A 15,873-nucleotide genomic window follows, 5' to 3' on the forward strand; every position below is an offset into this window, starting at 1 on the left:
TCTCATATGAGGCATTTTTGAAGGGCGGGATGTTGAAAGTCTGTAACCATTTTAAAATTAGATAAACAAGATCTAACCAAATAGCCAAATATAATATTGAATTCTTAAATAAAGTTATATACGTATGGAATGAAATCGATTAATACTGTAAATTGATTCGGTGTATTTACAAGTCTTGCATGGTCACGGCGGAATCAGACGACTTCTTTTGTTTTATTTTTATGGTAAGAAACCGTAAAAAAAAACAAGAGGCCCAGGGGCCTTGAATCGCTCTTCTGATAAATTGTACAATCTATCACTTCTATTAGAAGCCTCAAACTCTATTAGTATCTTAAGACCCAAAATGCATCAACTGACAAAGTTTGATAATATTTAGCCAGTTAAGACTGAATACATTATAATATTATTATAAAATACCATAACCAGGTCACAATGACCTACCTTTGGATTGAAATTGTCTGAGGACTCAAGATAAATTGACAAAGTTTGATGGTTCTAAGCCAGTTAGTACCTGAGATATTCAAAAGTAGGTCATTGTGTCCTACTTCTTGGTCGACATTCTCCGTTACCCTGAGATGCTTCAATTGACAAAGTTTGATGATTCCAAGCCAATAAGTAAGATATAATTAAACATAGCCATCAAATGTCAAAAGTAAGTCATGGTGACCTATTTTTGGTCAACGTTCTCCAAAAACCCAACATGCCTTAACTGACAAAGTTTCATGATTCTAAGCCAGTACGTACCTGAGATATTTAAAAGTAGGTCACCATGACCTACTTCTTTGTCAACATTCTCCGATAGCCTAAGATGACTCAACTGACAAAATTTGATGATTCCGAGCCAATAAAAACCAGATATAATTTATTATAGTCATAAAATGTCAAAAGTAGGTCACTGTGACCTACTTTTTAGTCAATGTTCTCCGAAAACCCAAGATGCATAAATTGACAAAATTGGATGATTTTAACCTAATAAGAACCTGAGATATTCAAAAGTCACTGCGACCTATTTTTTGATGGACATTTTCTGAAAACCCAAGGTGCCTCAACTGACAAAGTTTGATAATTGTAAGTCAATAAGTGCCTGAGATACTTAAATGTAGCCATAAAATGTCAAAAGAAGGTCACTTTGACCTACTTTTTGATCGACAATATCCAAGAACCTAAGATGCATCAACTGACAAAGTTTAATAACTTTACGTCAGTAAGTACTAGAGATACTTAAATATAGCCAAAAAATTTCAAAAGTAGGTCACCATGACCTATTTTTTGATCGACAATCTCCGAAAACCCAAGATGCATAAACGGACAAAGTTTGATGATTCTAAGCCAGTAAGTACGGGAGATACCTATATAAAGCCATAAAATGTCAAAAATAGGTCACGGTGACCTACTTTTTGGTCATCAATCTCCGAAAACCCAAGATGCATCGACTCACAAAGTTTGATGATTCTAAGCCAATAAATACCTAAGATACTTGAATATAGCCATAAAATGTCCATTTTGGTCAACATTTTTCAAAGTCCCAAGATGCATCTACTGACCAAGCTTGATGATCCTAGGTCTGAAGGTAATCAAAATATGCATTTAAAACAATTTGAAAACAAATGCCTTCAAAATTCAAAAAGTAGGTCACAGTGACCAATTTTTCATAAATATGTTTTAAGGACCCAGGATGCATCAACTTACAAAATTTGATGATTCTAAACCTCTCAGTGTCTGAAATAATGGGATCCAATGTTTTAGAAAGGATTAGTCATAAAGTTCAAAAAGTAGGTCAAAGTGACCTACTTTTAAGTTGACGTTGTTCGACGACCCAAGATGCATCAACTGACAAAGTTTAATGATCATAGGCCTTAAAATTGTCCAAAATAGCCTCCAAATCAATTTGAAAATAAATGCCCGCAAAATTTTAAAAGACGGTCCCTGTGACCTACTTATGAGTTAACATGATGTGAAGTCCTAAGATGTATCAACTTACAAGATTTGGTGTTCCTAGTCTTCATAGTAAGCAAAATATCAACATTTGTATTAAGTGTAAATTCTGGTCAACTTTGAAGTGACCTTGAGACCACACCCTCAGCCCCAGGGTCATGCCTTGAACAATTTTAATCTTCAACATATCCCGACCCTTGTATGTAAGTTTGGTGAAAATCTGCCTGGTGGTTCTGGAGAAGAAGATTTTTTAGCAACCAGTACTTTTGGTTTTATTTTCCTGATTATCTCCCTTTGTTTAAGGGTCCCAACCCTAATTTTAGTATAAATGGTAGCCCTTGGACCAAGGATACACTGTAACAAATTTGACAATGATTGGCCAAGGGGTTCTTGAGTTATGGCCAATATTCTAAAAAGTTAACGCAAACCGCACACCGCACAAATGGCCATAGCATTGGCTCTTTGAGCCTTTGGCTCAGAAGAGCTAATAATGTGAGCTATTTTTCATAGTTTTGAATGTAAGAACTATTTCATCCGTATCTACGATCAATAATTTTTTTCGTAGAATTAATTTTGTCCGTATTACTAAGAAAACCCGATAATCCGAAAGTGTGTGTACCATAAGTGCATTTTTTTAAAATTTATTAAAAGACTTATTTACATAAACATAATGGACACATTGTACGAAATGAAATAAATCAGCGGAGTGAGTTTAGGGACTTCATTTCATTAAATTGATTAATTTGAATTTTTATTAACAATTCATGCAATGAGATGATTTTTTTAATCCATAAATTGTACAATTATTTAATATATTTTTAATTTAATATGTGATAAGCTTGTTCAATTTATACAAGTTAGGAACAAAATCCCGAAAATAAATATATGCATTTCATTAGGTAGTATTCGATTTTACTAATTGACACCAGGTGAGAAATTAGTACATGTATGTCGACGGTTATCACACCCACGGGCCGAGGTGTCAGTTAGGGGAGAAGGGGGAAGGGGTGGTTGACAGCACAGGAAGACAGTGTGCTAATTAAAGAGCTACACAAACGTGTCAGTATTCTGGTAGGGAAATGTCTTCGATCAATTTTGATTTTTGGCATCCCAATGGATTATTTTTTTCAGTTTATTTCCACGCCGAAAAATTAAGCTGTTAAAAAAATCATGTTTTTTACTGTATATATTATTTTTATCTTATCTAATGCCAGACAAAATTGATAAAAAACTTCTATTTTGTAGTAACAGCCATGGTGTGATAAATTGGGTACAATATTTTCATGCAATTAATTTTATAATTTTGATTTTTTTTATTAATTTATATATATCAAGGAATTTATAATTAGCTTTAAAAAATAAATTTAAAATTTGAACGTATACGGCTAAATTCGTTGTTAAAATCATCTGGATCAATGTCTTATGTTTTATTATATTTGTAACATCAAGACTTTAAATAATTGTACATACATGCAGATCAGAGGCGTAAACATATTACTAACGTTATCAGACGATAAACAAGGGAAAAAACAGAATATTCCATGAAAAAAAGATACATATCAATATCCTGCTTATTATTTATTTATTTGCTTTTTGTGTACGCGAACATCGAAGCTTACCAAAAATTATTCTCCGGTAACTCTGATACATTTAAGAATATCATATTAAAAGGAATTAATTTTGACAAAATAAATTATACAATTCGATAAATTATTTTTTTTTTAAAATAGACCAGGTGATCGATCTACGTAAAATTTCATTTCCGAAAAATAGAGTTACTGTGTAAATTTTGACAATCAATATCTGCTTTACCATGATATAATTATTTTATTTATTTATTTATTAATAAATCAATTATTCCTTCATGAAATACGCTATCATTTTTTTTTCCTTCTACGCTTTAATATTTCTTATAATGATAAAAAAGAAAGGAATAAAACTTTATTTTTTTTCTTTTTCGGTTGCATTAATCTTATTTTTATTAACAAAACGAAAAAGAAACTCGGAATAGCTCAGTGGTTTCTTTGTATAGTAAAGATAAAAAGCGAGGGTTTCCGAATATACACGATAAACGCAAAACACGATTAACGATAGAACCTGATAAACGCAAAACACGATAAACGCAAAACCTGATAGAAAACGCAAAACTCGATAGAAAACGCAATACCTGATGAACGGAAAACACGATACGATAGGATACACGCACGATAGAACACGACAGAATTGTAAAGAATAACGATGCGTGTACTGTAGGAACTTAATGCATTTTCAATACTTTATGAACACAAAAATGTACATTGTTTGACACAATTTAATTATTAAATATTAACCCTGTTGAATTATCGTACAAATACCACAAATGTGCATTTAAAATTAATTTGACACTTTTTTTTTTCCTCGCAATGTTCGTTTGCGTTATTTAACTTTACGAAGTCACAAACGGCTCTTACGTCTATAAAGCACACCAGTTTTGAAGGGTCCTAAATTCACATAAAAGATTATCGAAATAAACAATTATGAAGAGGAAACATTAAAGAATGTAAATATAAGTATTAAATTCATGTTTTGGGATGTCTTCGGTCCTATAACACACCTGGCCATGCCGACATATTATCATATCGCGCGTACGCGCGGTATTCAATTTTTCGGCACGGCCAGTTGTGTTATAAAACCGAAGAGATCCAAAAATATGAATTCTATGCTTAATTGGACCGCAGGTATCACAGTTATCTATTGGACTACAGGTATCACACTTAGCCTTTTAGCTATTAGACCACAGGTTTCACACTTAGCTATTAGACCACATGTTTCACACTAAGCTATTAGACCACATATTTCACACTTAGCTATCGGACCACAGGTTTCACACTTAGCTGTTGGACCACAAAATCAATGAGTCTAGTTATTAGTTTCTAAATGAACTACATACCGTCCATCCTCCACCCAGAGTTGTCATGTCGCAGAACACACGGACAGGGCGAGAGTTCATACCAAAGGGATATATTTCGTAAACTCCTGAACCATGGTGACCATTATGACGAATGTCCTCACAATCTACGGGAAGATCTGAAACGGACAAAAATATGCTGACATTCATCTTTATGTATGTAATTACACATTTAATAAATGCATTCTGATACACGAACTAAGAGGTAAATATACTTGTGAGCATTTGCGAACACAGGTACCGGTGAATACAGGAACTAAGGAGGAGATAAACAGGTGTATAAGGACATAGGAAATAGATACACAGGAGAATACAGGTCAAAAGAAGTAGATACACAGGTGAATACAGGTCAAAAGAAGTAGATACACAGGTGTATACAGGAACTAAAAAACAGACACACAGGTGTATACATGAACTAAAGAGTAGATACACAGGTGTATACATGAACTAAAGAGTAGATACACAGGTGTATACAGGAACTAAGGAGTAGATACACAGGTGTATACAGGAACTACATATACAGTTGTATACAGGAACTAAAAAGTAAATACAAATAGTCAAACTGATAGCATGAACTAAGACAGAAATATATTTCCTATTTCTAACGCAAGGTCACGCATATACCGTTTCTCCACAATTACATATTTTCACGCACTTAATGAATTTCATTTAATCCTCAATTAATTAAAAAATGCATTCTTTTTAATACTTGCTGAAATCTCATAAAATTTAAACAAGAGGCCCATGGGGCATTATAGGTCAACTGGGTATCATGCAACAACTTTCAAACAATTAAATTTGGTTTTTGTTTTAAACCAGAGGCCATGAAATTTACAATTTTGAAAGAGGCAATATTGCTTATCATAATGATAGACTCTGCATACTTACTCTAGTTACTTGTATTTATATATTAATCAGAGGTATATCAGAGTAATAAAGAGAGAATGCACTTTATCACCAGTTATGCACCCCATCCCGAATGAACCACTGACCCTGGGGCCACTTATTTCAATTTTTTCTATATTTAATCATAAATTTTATTTCATCATAAAAAGTTAATACCAAAGAGCAGTTTCCAAAGCATTAATTTATTTTCAAACTATGTACACCCCCCCCCTCCAATACCCCTGACTAAGGGGGTATGAAATTAACCATTTTGCTTGATTCACTTTTTCCCCATCAGAATTATATATATTTAGATCATTGGCAAAATACTCTTGAGCAAGGAAAAACTTTTTTAAAGAATTAATTTGTTTTCACAATATAAACAAAAGAGCCCACCCCACCCCCTTACACATGTACCAAATCATGAAATGGCAAAACCCCTGATACAGGGGCCATGAAATTCTCAAATTTAGTTGAAGCACTCTTGTTCATTATAACTATATACATGTACTAAGTTAGTGTATTTAATACCCAGGAGCAGAGAAGAAGATTTTCAAAGAATTAATGCATTTTCGCTAAATAATCAATAGAGACACGCCCTAACACCAGAAAACTAGACCATGGGGTCATAAAATTCACAATTTTGGAAGAGGCACTCTTGCTCATCATAACTATGTACTTAATTTATTTAATACCAAGGAGCAGAGAAGATTTTCAAAGAATTAATGTACTATATAATCTTTTTAGCCCTGCTCTAGCACTGGAACACCTGTTCCTGGGCAATGAATTTCACAATTTTGGTAGAGGACTCAATGTTCATTACATTCATACCAACAGTTTGACTCCTTGATGTCTAGGAGTAAAGAAGATTTTTAAAGATTTCATTAATTTTAATGGTTTTGGTCCCACCATCAGGCCCCACGGAGGCAGGGACCATGAAATTCACAATCTTTGTTCCCCTTCATCCATAGAGGCTGTAAACAAAATTTGGTTGAAATTGGATTAGTGGTTTCAGAGAAGAAGCTGAAAATGTTCAAATGTTAAAAAACGACGCACGACGAAAACGGATAGCAATAGGTCACCTGAGTGACTCAGGTGACCTTATTTACGCTTAACTTACAGAAAGTTGTACAACGCTATAAAGAGCTTGCAGGGAAATGGTAAACACATATTTCTATGACATGAACATTAAATATATGTTGCATAACAGTAAGTTGCAAAGAGTTGAGAATTTAAAAAATTGTAAAAGTTCAAGGATGTGTCAATCAAATTCATCCAAAAATTTGAAGTAGATGAAATAAGATTTAAAATAGTTTTATGTGAAATACTATTGCAATATTAAAGTCGTGATATTATACACAAAAATCAACTTCAAATCTGTTTATGCACCTTAAATACCAATGAATCGTTTGGACAACTGTCAAATGCAATTATGAGTAGTGAGACGTTTTACTTATAATCATTATTCATGATTTGTTAGAGAAAGTAATACATACAATGATGAGAAAAGTATCTCCATCCGGTCTCCTCTGATATTCCGGAAGTGAAGTTCCCCCTGTGTAACCTACAGTTTTTTAATATTGTATTGTAACCAAAGAGGCTACATGTACACTCTCTTTGACAATTCAGGCCACACTGGATTAACGACTGAGAGCTGAATTCTCCTAATAGTCCATCATTTGATATTTTATTATCAAATTCCAGTTTTGCTGAGAATTTCCTGGAAATAAAGGAACCCTGAGACACCGTAAAGAAGACAACAATCAGACAGATAACACACAGATATCTCATTTTGTACTGTGTGTTTAGAACAAACAAGTGGGATCCTGCAAGAATTTGAAAATTGAAGTGTCAGTCGAAGAGTTCAAATGCGAGAGCCTTGCGCTATTACGAGAAAGTGATTGACGTATTTTTTTAAACTATCACTATAATATCGATTTTTATTGGATGGAAATGATTAGTGGTCCTAAGCATGAAATTGCAAAATCCAACAGACATTGACATTGCAATGAAATCAAACATTCAACGCATTAGATACAGCCTTCGTATACGTAGGAAACAATTTATAGGGGACACAGTCAAACATTTAAACTTTTTTTCCGAAAAATTCCTTTACAAGTAAAAGAAGATATATACTTTTAAGTAAAAATAAGTAAATTAGTCGAATTTGACGTTTCTCTGTGACCCCATTTTTGCTGTTCAAACTCTCTGATAACTTTTATAAATATGAAGATATACATGTATAATACATTTTTTTACTTAAAATATATTCAAATATGTGTACCAAAGGATATATTATGACTTAAATAAAAAAGTTAGGACAAAACACTTAGAACTTTACAAAAAAAAAACTCCTGCATATCCTTCATGGAATGAAGGAAATAACATGGATTTCTCTAATCCCGGATGTACAAAAAGGTAAAAAAAAAATCAAAATACACATATATAACATCTTGTCTTTGGATTTTAGGTGGGTGGGGTTTAACTTAATTGAGAATATTTCACAAAAAATCTTTAAAAGGGTATCAACAGAGTTGTGTAGAACTGAATTGAAAAAAAATAATTCGAGATTTATTATTTTTAAAAGGAGGAAAAAAACTTAAAAGTGAGGTGTCTCTGTCATGCCCACAGATGGACCAATTGCAAATTACACGAGCGTCAGAATGTCTATATCAAGAAGAGGTCAAGCTTCTTTAAAACAGCATTGATGACACGAGACCGACATAAAAATATTTTAAAAATAATTTTAAATAATTTAACAGTTATTTTAACTGCACATTGAAATACTCATGATTCACAGTATATTTTCAGTTGATATCAGATCAAAGCTATTTAGCATCTTGCATACATGTGCTAGGGCATCCATGGATTCAATTGAGACTACCCAGGACATCACAACACATATGGACAATCAGGCCATAGCATAAAGTACGTACAAAAGTCGTCATTCTGTTAAATTAGTCTCCTGAGTGGCTCCAAACGGTGCACATACATTTTGGTCCAAGCTGTACTTAAGTTTTACTTCTGATGTAGCTATTGTACACAAAAGCAAAGATCTAAAGAAAACCTCAAGGCTGGAGACCTTATGTTGGCCGACATAGGTATCACCATTCATGATCAATTACCTCAGGGTGTATGCTTAAATACAAGCTTTTTCATCGACACGAAACCAGTTAACGAAACAAGAAGCAGCACTGTGTTACACGAGTGCTAAAGCACGCATTCATGTAATTATCTAGGATTTTATCTAAACTTTGCAAATCAGGATTCTGATGTGATTTAGTTGCCATTGTTGTATTAACTGATGAATATCCACTTAAAGATGTATCACTAAAATTATTTCTTGGGCGTTTCTTCAACTTTGACTTATTTTTCTTGTTTCCCATTAGTGAACACAACTCATAATCATAATCACACAGAGAAAATGTCTGTATAGCGTTATAAACACGAAACTTTCACATGTTAACAAAGTGACTCACTTTTATGATGATGAAAATCAAAAAGATTTGTTCCTGGAACCTGCACTAGAAGAAAATACGGTCCAGTTTGTACATTTTGTTGATTTTTTCTCGGAGCCGATTTATTACACCCTTACATGACGATTGACCTTGATCAATTCAAAAGTCTTGATTTCAAAAGTCCCCAGGCAAGTTTTTACTTTACACCGCTCTTATATTGAATTATTTTAAAAGTATACTTTAATAAGTATACAGGATAAAAAAGTAGCAAAACATTTTTATCTCACTTAATTTATTTTATTGAAGCGCTTTAACACAATACGCAGAAACGTTAAGGCACCCTAGAATTAAAAAATCACAACGTTAAATACTGCATTATCCTCTTTTCAAAGGAATTAATAACAAGACAACCTTTCCTCAGAGAGTTCACACTATTTGAGAAAAATTCTTTCATTGAATGTTTTGTCCATGTGGAGACTAGATCGTCCTCTAGTTCCGCTAGTTTCTGCAGCTGGAAAAGCTGTCCCAAAATGTGGTCTATCTTCTTCCATGTTAATAAGGGTTAAGATTAGGATGACAAGGAGACTTACCAAAGTTATCTCTTTCTTGGCTACAATAGTTACATAATATCTTCTTACATGTATTCCCCACTCCTACAGTTTGACATTGAGGGGAGGGCACTTCCGGTTCCGGTTCCATTGATTTTTCCGGATAAGCTCTAGAATGATTTTGTGGTGTTTGTTGAAAATCTAGCTATTGATAATTATTAAAAGGAATTCAGGTATGCTTTGTTTGTTTTTCGAGCGGTAATTATTATACAATTGAGCCGTCCCATGCAAAAAGGGCCCTTAAGGTAATTTTTATCAAAATTTGGCTTTTGGGTGCTTTTAATAGTACTTCTTCTAAAATACAAAATTCCAAAGTTTGAATCAGAAATTCCAAAAATGTATGAATTATGAACAAATTTATTAACTCTCAAAATGACAACTTTGACGTTGACTTCATAGTGACGTCGCAGAAAAAGTGACGTCGAGGAACCTCCAAGCGTCACTCTTCGTTTAACAATGGGGGGCATGTAACATCCCTGAACTCTGGTCTGACATACGGCCTGATGTGTTTAAACAAATACGACTGCCTTTCTCTGCTTAAACCTCCCGGTAATATTTTCTGTGGAAAATCCCCAGGCGCATCTTTAACTGTTAAGGCAATAGGGACCTCTTGGCTGTCTACATCTGTTTTGCAAAAGACAACTCCTGGTTGTAAAGCTGAAATCCGAAAATGGTGGAATTTTCTTATTCCTGATAGCGGTTTGAAGTGATTTTTTACAAACTCCTTCCAGTTGTAATAAGCCAGATTCCCGTTCTGTACGATTACAGCTTTATTGCCATGGGAAGATTTATTTACTACCTCAGCGAGATGCTCTATTGTGTCACAAATCTGCCCTAAAATGGTTTGTAAATTAGTCATGATTCATATAACGCATCTAGTCTACACTTAAAAAAATTACGCTTCTAGTCTATATTAAAAAAAACAATAATAACGCATCTAGTCTATATTCAAAAAACTTTTTTAAAACTAAGTAACTCAAATTACCTTCGATATTTCTTTTTGATCTGCGCAAAGCCTGCATCAACTTGGCATTTGGTGTGTCCAGGAACTTGCATGTTTAACTCAATGGCCCAGTGTAGTCCAACCATGACTCGCCAAAGTAAGTATCCTATGGTGTATCTGTTTTTGTTCTGTCCTGAAATAAATCAAATTAAAGTTTAAAGCTGATACGACGTATAGTTTTCTATTATTATTTTTTTTCTTTGTGTTAATTCTTTCAAAGTTAGTGGAGTTTATTTCTTAATAATTCTACTGGAATATAAATGAGGCAGATTGATAGGTTAGTCCAGAGCTAAGGAGTCCAAATTAATGTAAATCTCGTTTGGCTCTCTTTGTTATAAGTCAATTGGCGAGGATTATTGAAATTGGCATGGAAGTCCTCGTGTACATTAAAAAATTAGTCTACATATTTAAAATCTAAATCTACACTTTTATTATTATTAATGATGCACTGGCATAATATACTAACTCAGAGTGATTCGTTTAGTAATCTCACACAGATTTTTGAAAAAAAAAAAATAGAAGCATACACATAAAATTTAGGTGTAAGACAATATACCTCCGCAGTTGTCACAATGTAGTACCGCAGATTTTTCCCCAAACCCGAACTCCTGAAAATGATGGTGGAGGATACTCAAAACGGTATTTGGTCCATGTGTACTCTTGCCATCTTTCCCTATTGTCTGGTCCTCATCAAGTAGGTAGTTGTACTGGGTACTAGATACTTCCATACAAATTCCAAATATCTGTATTTTTCTTGGTGTTTCAAAGAAAAGAGGTCCAACTTGCCTAGAATGGTGTGGAACAGTTACATTTTGAGCGAAATCAAACGTGTAATGAGCCTTTACATATTCTGTGGAACAAGCTATATGTGGAGCATTTTCTAGGAATAAATTCCGGTGTTCTATCCTTGCTTCTTCAATGCATTTAATGTAATGTTTATGTTCTCTTTCTGCTTTATTGAGATGAATAGCCGTGTGGAATCCAGCTTTTCATTTTCAGTGTGTGCATACATTATTTTAACTCTATGATGCTCACATGTACTACATACATCGGTCCTCGGTGTGGCAATCTGGATACTGGGCAGGCACGTAGACCATATGGCATAAAAGGTGGACAACTTCACACATCGTATATCTGAAGTGCTGCATGCTTCAGAATAACTTGCGTGTAGATCCTTCTTGGTGAGAGAGCAAGGTAAGAAAATCGGTGGTTCAGTATCCCTACCTCTTGGAGCTGCTGGCATTGGAAGACCGTGTTCCTCAGCATATCTCTGAATAAAGCTTACAACATACTGTGTATCGTCATATTTTAAGGCATTGTGCGGTGTTTTCCCAGTATTCCCGTGTATCCGTGGCCTGATGCCGTTGGTTTTCATGTGTCTTACCAAGTTTTTGAGGTATTTTTCCCCAATGGCATGAATGAAAAGAAATGCGTCTTTACAAATCTCTCTGTCATCAAAGTTATAATGATATCTTTGTCTTTTGATTTGTTTACCAGAATCATCCCCGGTACCACTACATTTCAGCTTCCCCATAAGATACATATCTCTCTCCTCATTTGAAAGTTCTTTCATGCAACTTATATGCCCAAAAATCTCCTCAAAACTTAAGTTTGAAATACATTTCATTTGACAATGACAACCATCATTAACCTTTTCTCTAACTATTTGCTCCAAATCAGACATTGAGACATCTTCAGGCTTGCTTTCTGTCGTATTAGTTTGGCAGGCATAAAGCTGACATCTGTCATGAATATCATTTTTGTTCATATCATCACTCTCACTGTCAGATGAATATTCCTCACCATCCGAACTATCACGGTCAAGCAAACTTATTTGTGCAGAAGGGAAATATTCCCTGTGAAGCTCATCAATAATCTGTTGAAAAATATTGATTTTGTTGAAATTAAAATGAGAGAGGGATAAAGAAACAGTATATGTGTGTTTACAAAATGATACCCTCCCTAATTTTAATTGGTTTATAATTTTGCCCCCCCCCCCCCCAAAAAAAAAAAAAATGGGACAGGGAAATATAATTTCTATTTGAAAAATAAACTATTTGGTTATTTATCTTAAAAAATTTAATCAAAAGCAATGGCTATCTAGATGTAAATATATCTATAAAATATTAGAATGTGGATTGTTTGCGGTAGAACTCGAAATACATATTGATACTACTTGCAATTTTATTTGCCGATAGGCCTAAATTCAAGGTCAGAATTTCTATGGCAATTTTGTTGTGTATTTTAAAGTAATTTTTACAGTTCTAAAATACACCTCTTATTCAAAATATATTTATAACCAAGAATTAGAATCTTTCCATGATTTAGTTTCCACTTTCGTAGGTCAAAATAAACAAAAATCAAATAGCTTTTCTTGTTTTTTTTTCTTTTTCTTTAGGCCTTTTCTGTTCCTTTTATGCGTTGAATTTATTTGTCATTGATTTATCAGTTTTATCAGATTTAGAAATTTTGAAAAAAAAATCCAACTTATAATTAAACACCTTTATCGACCATATGGTAGATTTCAAGGTGTCTATGATATGTAAATGAAATACTTTATTCATCGTGATACACTTCCTTCTTTCGACATTAAGGGGGAATAACTCTAAAATTGTGTTAACAGAACGCTGACCTTGACACCAGCGGGACGTAACTCTTAATTAAAGCACCGTGTCCGAAATTCTAAAATCTCGATAATGTTTTGACCAACACGTACAGGTACGGCTAAAGTAGTTAATTTTGATTGTTGAAAATGACCTGTTTATAAAGAATTTTTTTTAATTATACGTAACAATGCATTGAAAAATTTGCAAATTATTGTCCCCCAGTCAATCAGTGCTGTCAACATGATGTACATGTACAGATGTAAACAAAATTAACAAACAACCGGACAAATTCGTTTATAATAAAGTGATCATTTTATTCAAGTCAGTTTATTTAATACAATTACATGTAGGTTTATTTCTGCACATCTGATAATGTTGTTTACGGTAAATAACACTGTACAGCTGTAGTACGATCTTTCATTTGAATGTAAATATTGGCACATTGCTTCGCGAATTTATGTCACTGCTAGGTGGTGGGGATCCAGGAATTTATTCAGCTAGTAATTAAATAATTTCTGCAACATATCTTTCTGTAATTAAATTATAAGCATAGTTTCTTTCTCTAATTATAAATATTACCTCTAAAAAGTCCATCACTGACACTGTGGCATTCTCATTTTCGCCGTTCTTTCTTCTTATTTCTGCAGACGTCAAATTAATCTTTGCAAACTATGACGTTCATTTTTGGCGACGTTTTTTCTCAATTATGACGTAATACCAATAAGGGCCCTTTTCGCATGGGACGGCTCAATTAATAACCCCTTGTGAGGTCAACATGGTGAATTAAGGACCCGAGACCTGGCCCACGAGGTGACCTGACCTGACAGAGGCCGCGTAGCGGCCGAGGTCAGGGCAGGTCATCGAGGTGGCCAGGTCGAGGGTCCTTATTTCACCATGTTGAACTCACAAGGGGTAATTAATTGCTTTATTATACCGATATATATTAAAAACTATGAATTTCGAACCGTTATCAATTCTTTCTTTGATCGGGATCGGGATTCGCTACAGACCGGATAGTGAAGTTGTTTACATTGACGTCTGCAATTCGTGTAAGTTTTTGCATAATGATTTACTGATTAAAACAATATTTGGTTGATAGCGACATACATTGCTATAACTAACGATTACTATTCCTCTACACAGTCAAAATCTAACACAGAATTCAACTCTTTAAAGAGCCGCCTCTACATTCTATTGAATTGTAACGTTCGATATATATTGATACGATATATTGAACGATAAAATTTAACCGTATTCTGTATTTAATGCAAAATAGACCATGCACAATTTTAAAAACGTTGGGTTTTTTTCGAATAATTATTATTTTATGCATTAACTACACTCAAAAAAGAATTTTTGATTAAGCGGTTATTTTTAGCGGTCATGAAAAATAATGACCGGGTCATTATCACAAGTGCAATGATTCCTAGGTCAGTATTGCTGTAAACAGTACCATTTGGAGTCATTGTTGTGTTTTAAAGTTATCTTACCAGCCAATCAAATTTGAGTATTATCAATAGAGGTATAATAAAAAGGTTTTAAGTAAACTAAAGTCATACAGTGAAAGGAATTAGAACTCTCGTTAATTACGACCAGTTTGGGTCATTTAAACTTTACTTGCACATTGTTATGTGGACATACACTGCATTTTAATTAAACTTTTTTTGTGTGTTTCCTTATCAATTAAAGATGCAGAAGACATGGAAGTAAAAATTATGAAGAATACACCCGAAAAACATGGAATTCGAACTTTATGATTTATAACAAAAACGGTCACGGTCGAATAATTACACATTCTTCCTTAGGCCACAAGGAGTTGTAATGTAAAAGTTTCATTGAAAAAGCTTGAAGGGTTCTCGAGATATCACGCGGAAACGAACGTGTCATAACAGACAGAAATTGCGAATTTCTTACCTCGACCTTTGACCTTAAAATCAATAGGGTTCTTCTTTAGTCCATATGGAGATGCTTTGCAAAATTTCTTTGCAAAAGCTCAAAGGGTTCTCGAGTTATCGTGTGAAAACGAAAGCGTTACAGACAGACAGACATGCTTTGCAAAATTTCTTTGCAAAAGCTCAAAGGGTTCTCGAGTTATCGTGTGAAAACGAAAGCGTTACAGACAGACAGACCCAAATTATTATCCCCCACGTTTCAAGCCCACAATGGCAATAGGTACACATTCATGATTATGCGAGTCTCATCAAAAACACTACTATCGTTCTCAGTTCCTAGCAGAAATCTCTAAATGAATCACGTCTGCTATAGGAAATGCGATGTCGATCCTGTTATTTTCCTCATTTACTTTAATCGCCTGGCAAAGGAACAGTTACTTCCTACATGCATGTTTACGTCTTAGGTTTGACCAGGCGCGGCAAACGAGAATCGCGGGCCTTCCAATAACTAAGTTAGTTTCCTACCAATTGCCTACCGT

General features: G+C 34.0%; 1 protein-coding gene across 1 annotated transcript; it reads right to left on the minus strand.

Moving 5' to 3' along the window:
• Window positions 1-10,814: 10,814 nt before the first annotated feature.
• On the minus strand, window positions 10,815-14,106 carry LOC134233284 (uncharacterized). Its single transcript, XM_062715261.1, has 4 exons — window positions 14,022-14,106; window positions 12,061-12,712; window positions 11,393-11,821; window positions 10,815-10,969 (listed from the first exon to the last, which is right to left on the minus strand). Exons 1-4 carry the CDS (start codon window positions 14,034-14,036, stop codon window positions 10,815-10,817), a joined length of 1,251 nt encoding a protein of 416 aa, XP_062571245.1. The 5' UTR covers window positions 14,037-14,106.
• Window positions 14,107-15,873: the final 1,767 nt, after the last annotated feature.

Source organism: Saccostrea cucullata, unplaced genomic scaffold (assembly GCF_032062105.1).
Source record: "Saccostrea cucullata isolate Sc308-1 unplaced genomic scaffold, CSIRO_AGI_Scuc_v1 ctg11287, whole genome shotgun sequence".
NCBI lineage: Eukaryota > Metazoa > Mollusca > Bivalvia > Ostreida > Ostreidae > Saccostrea > Saccostrea cuccullata.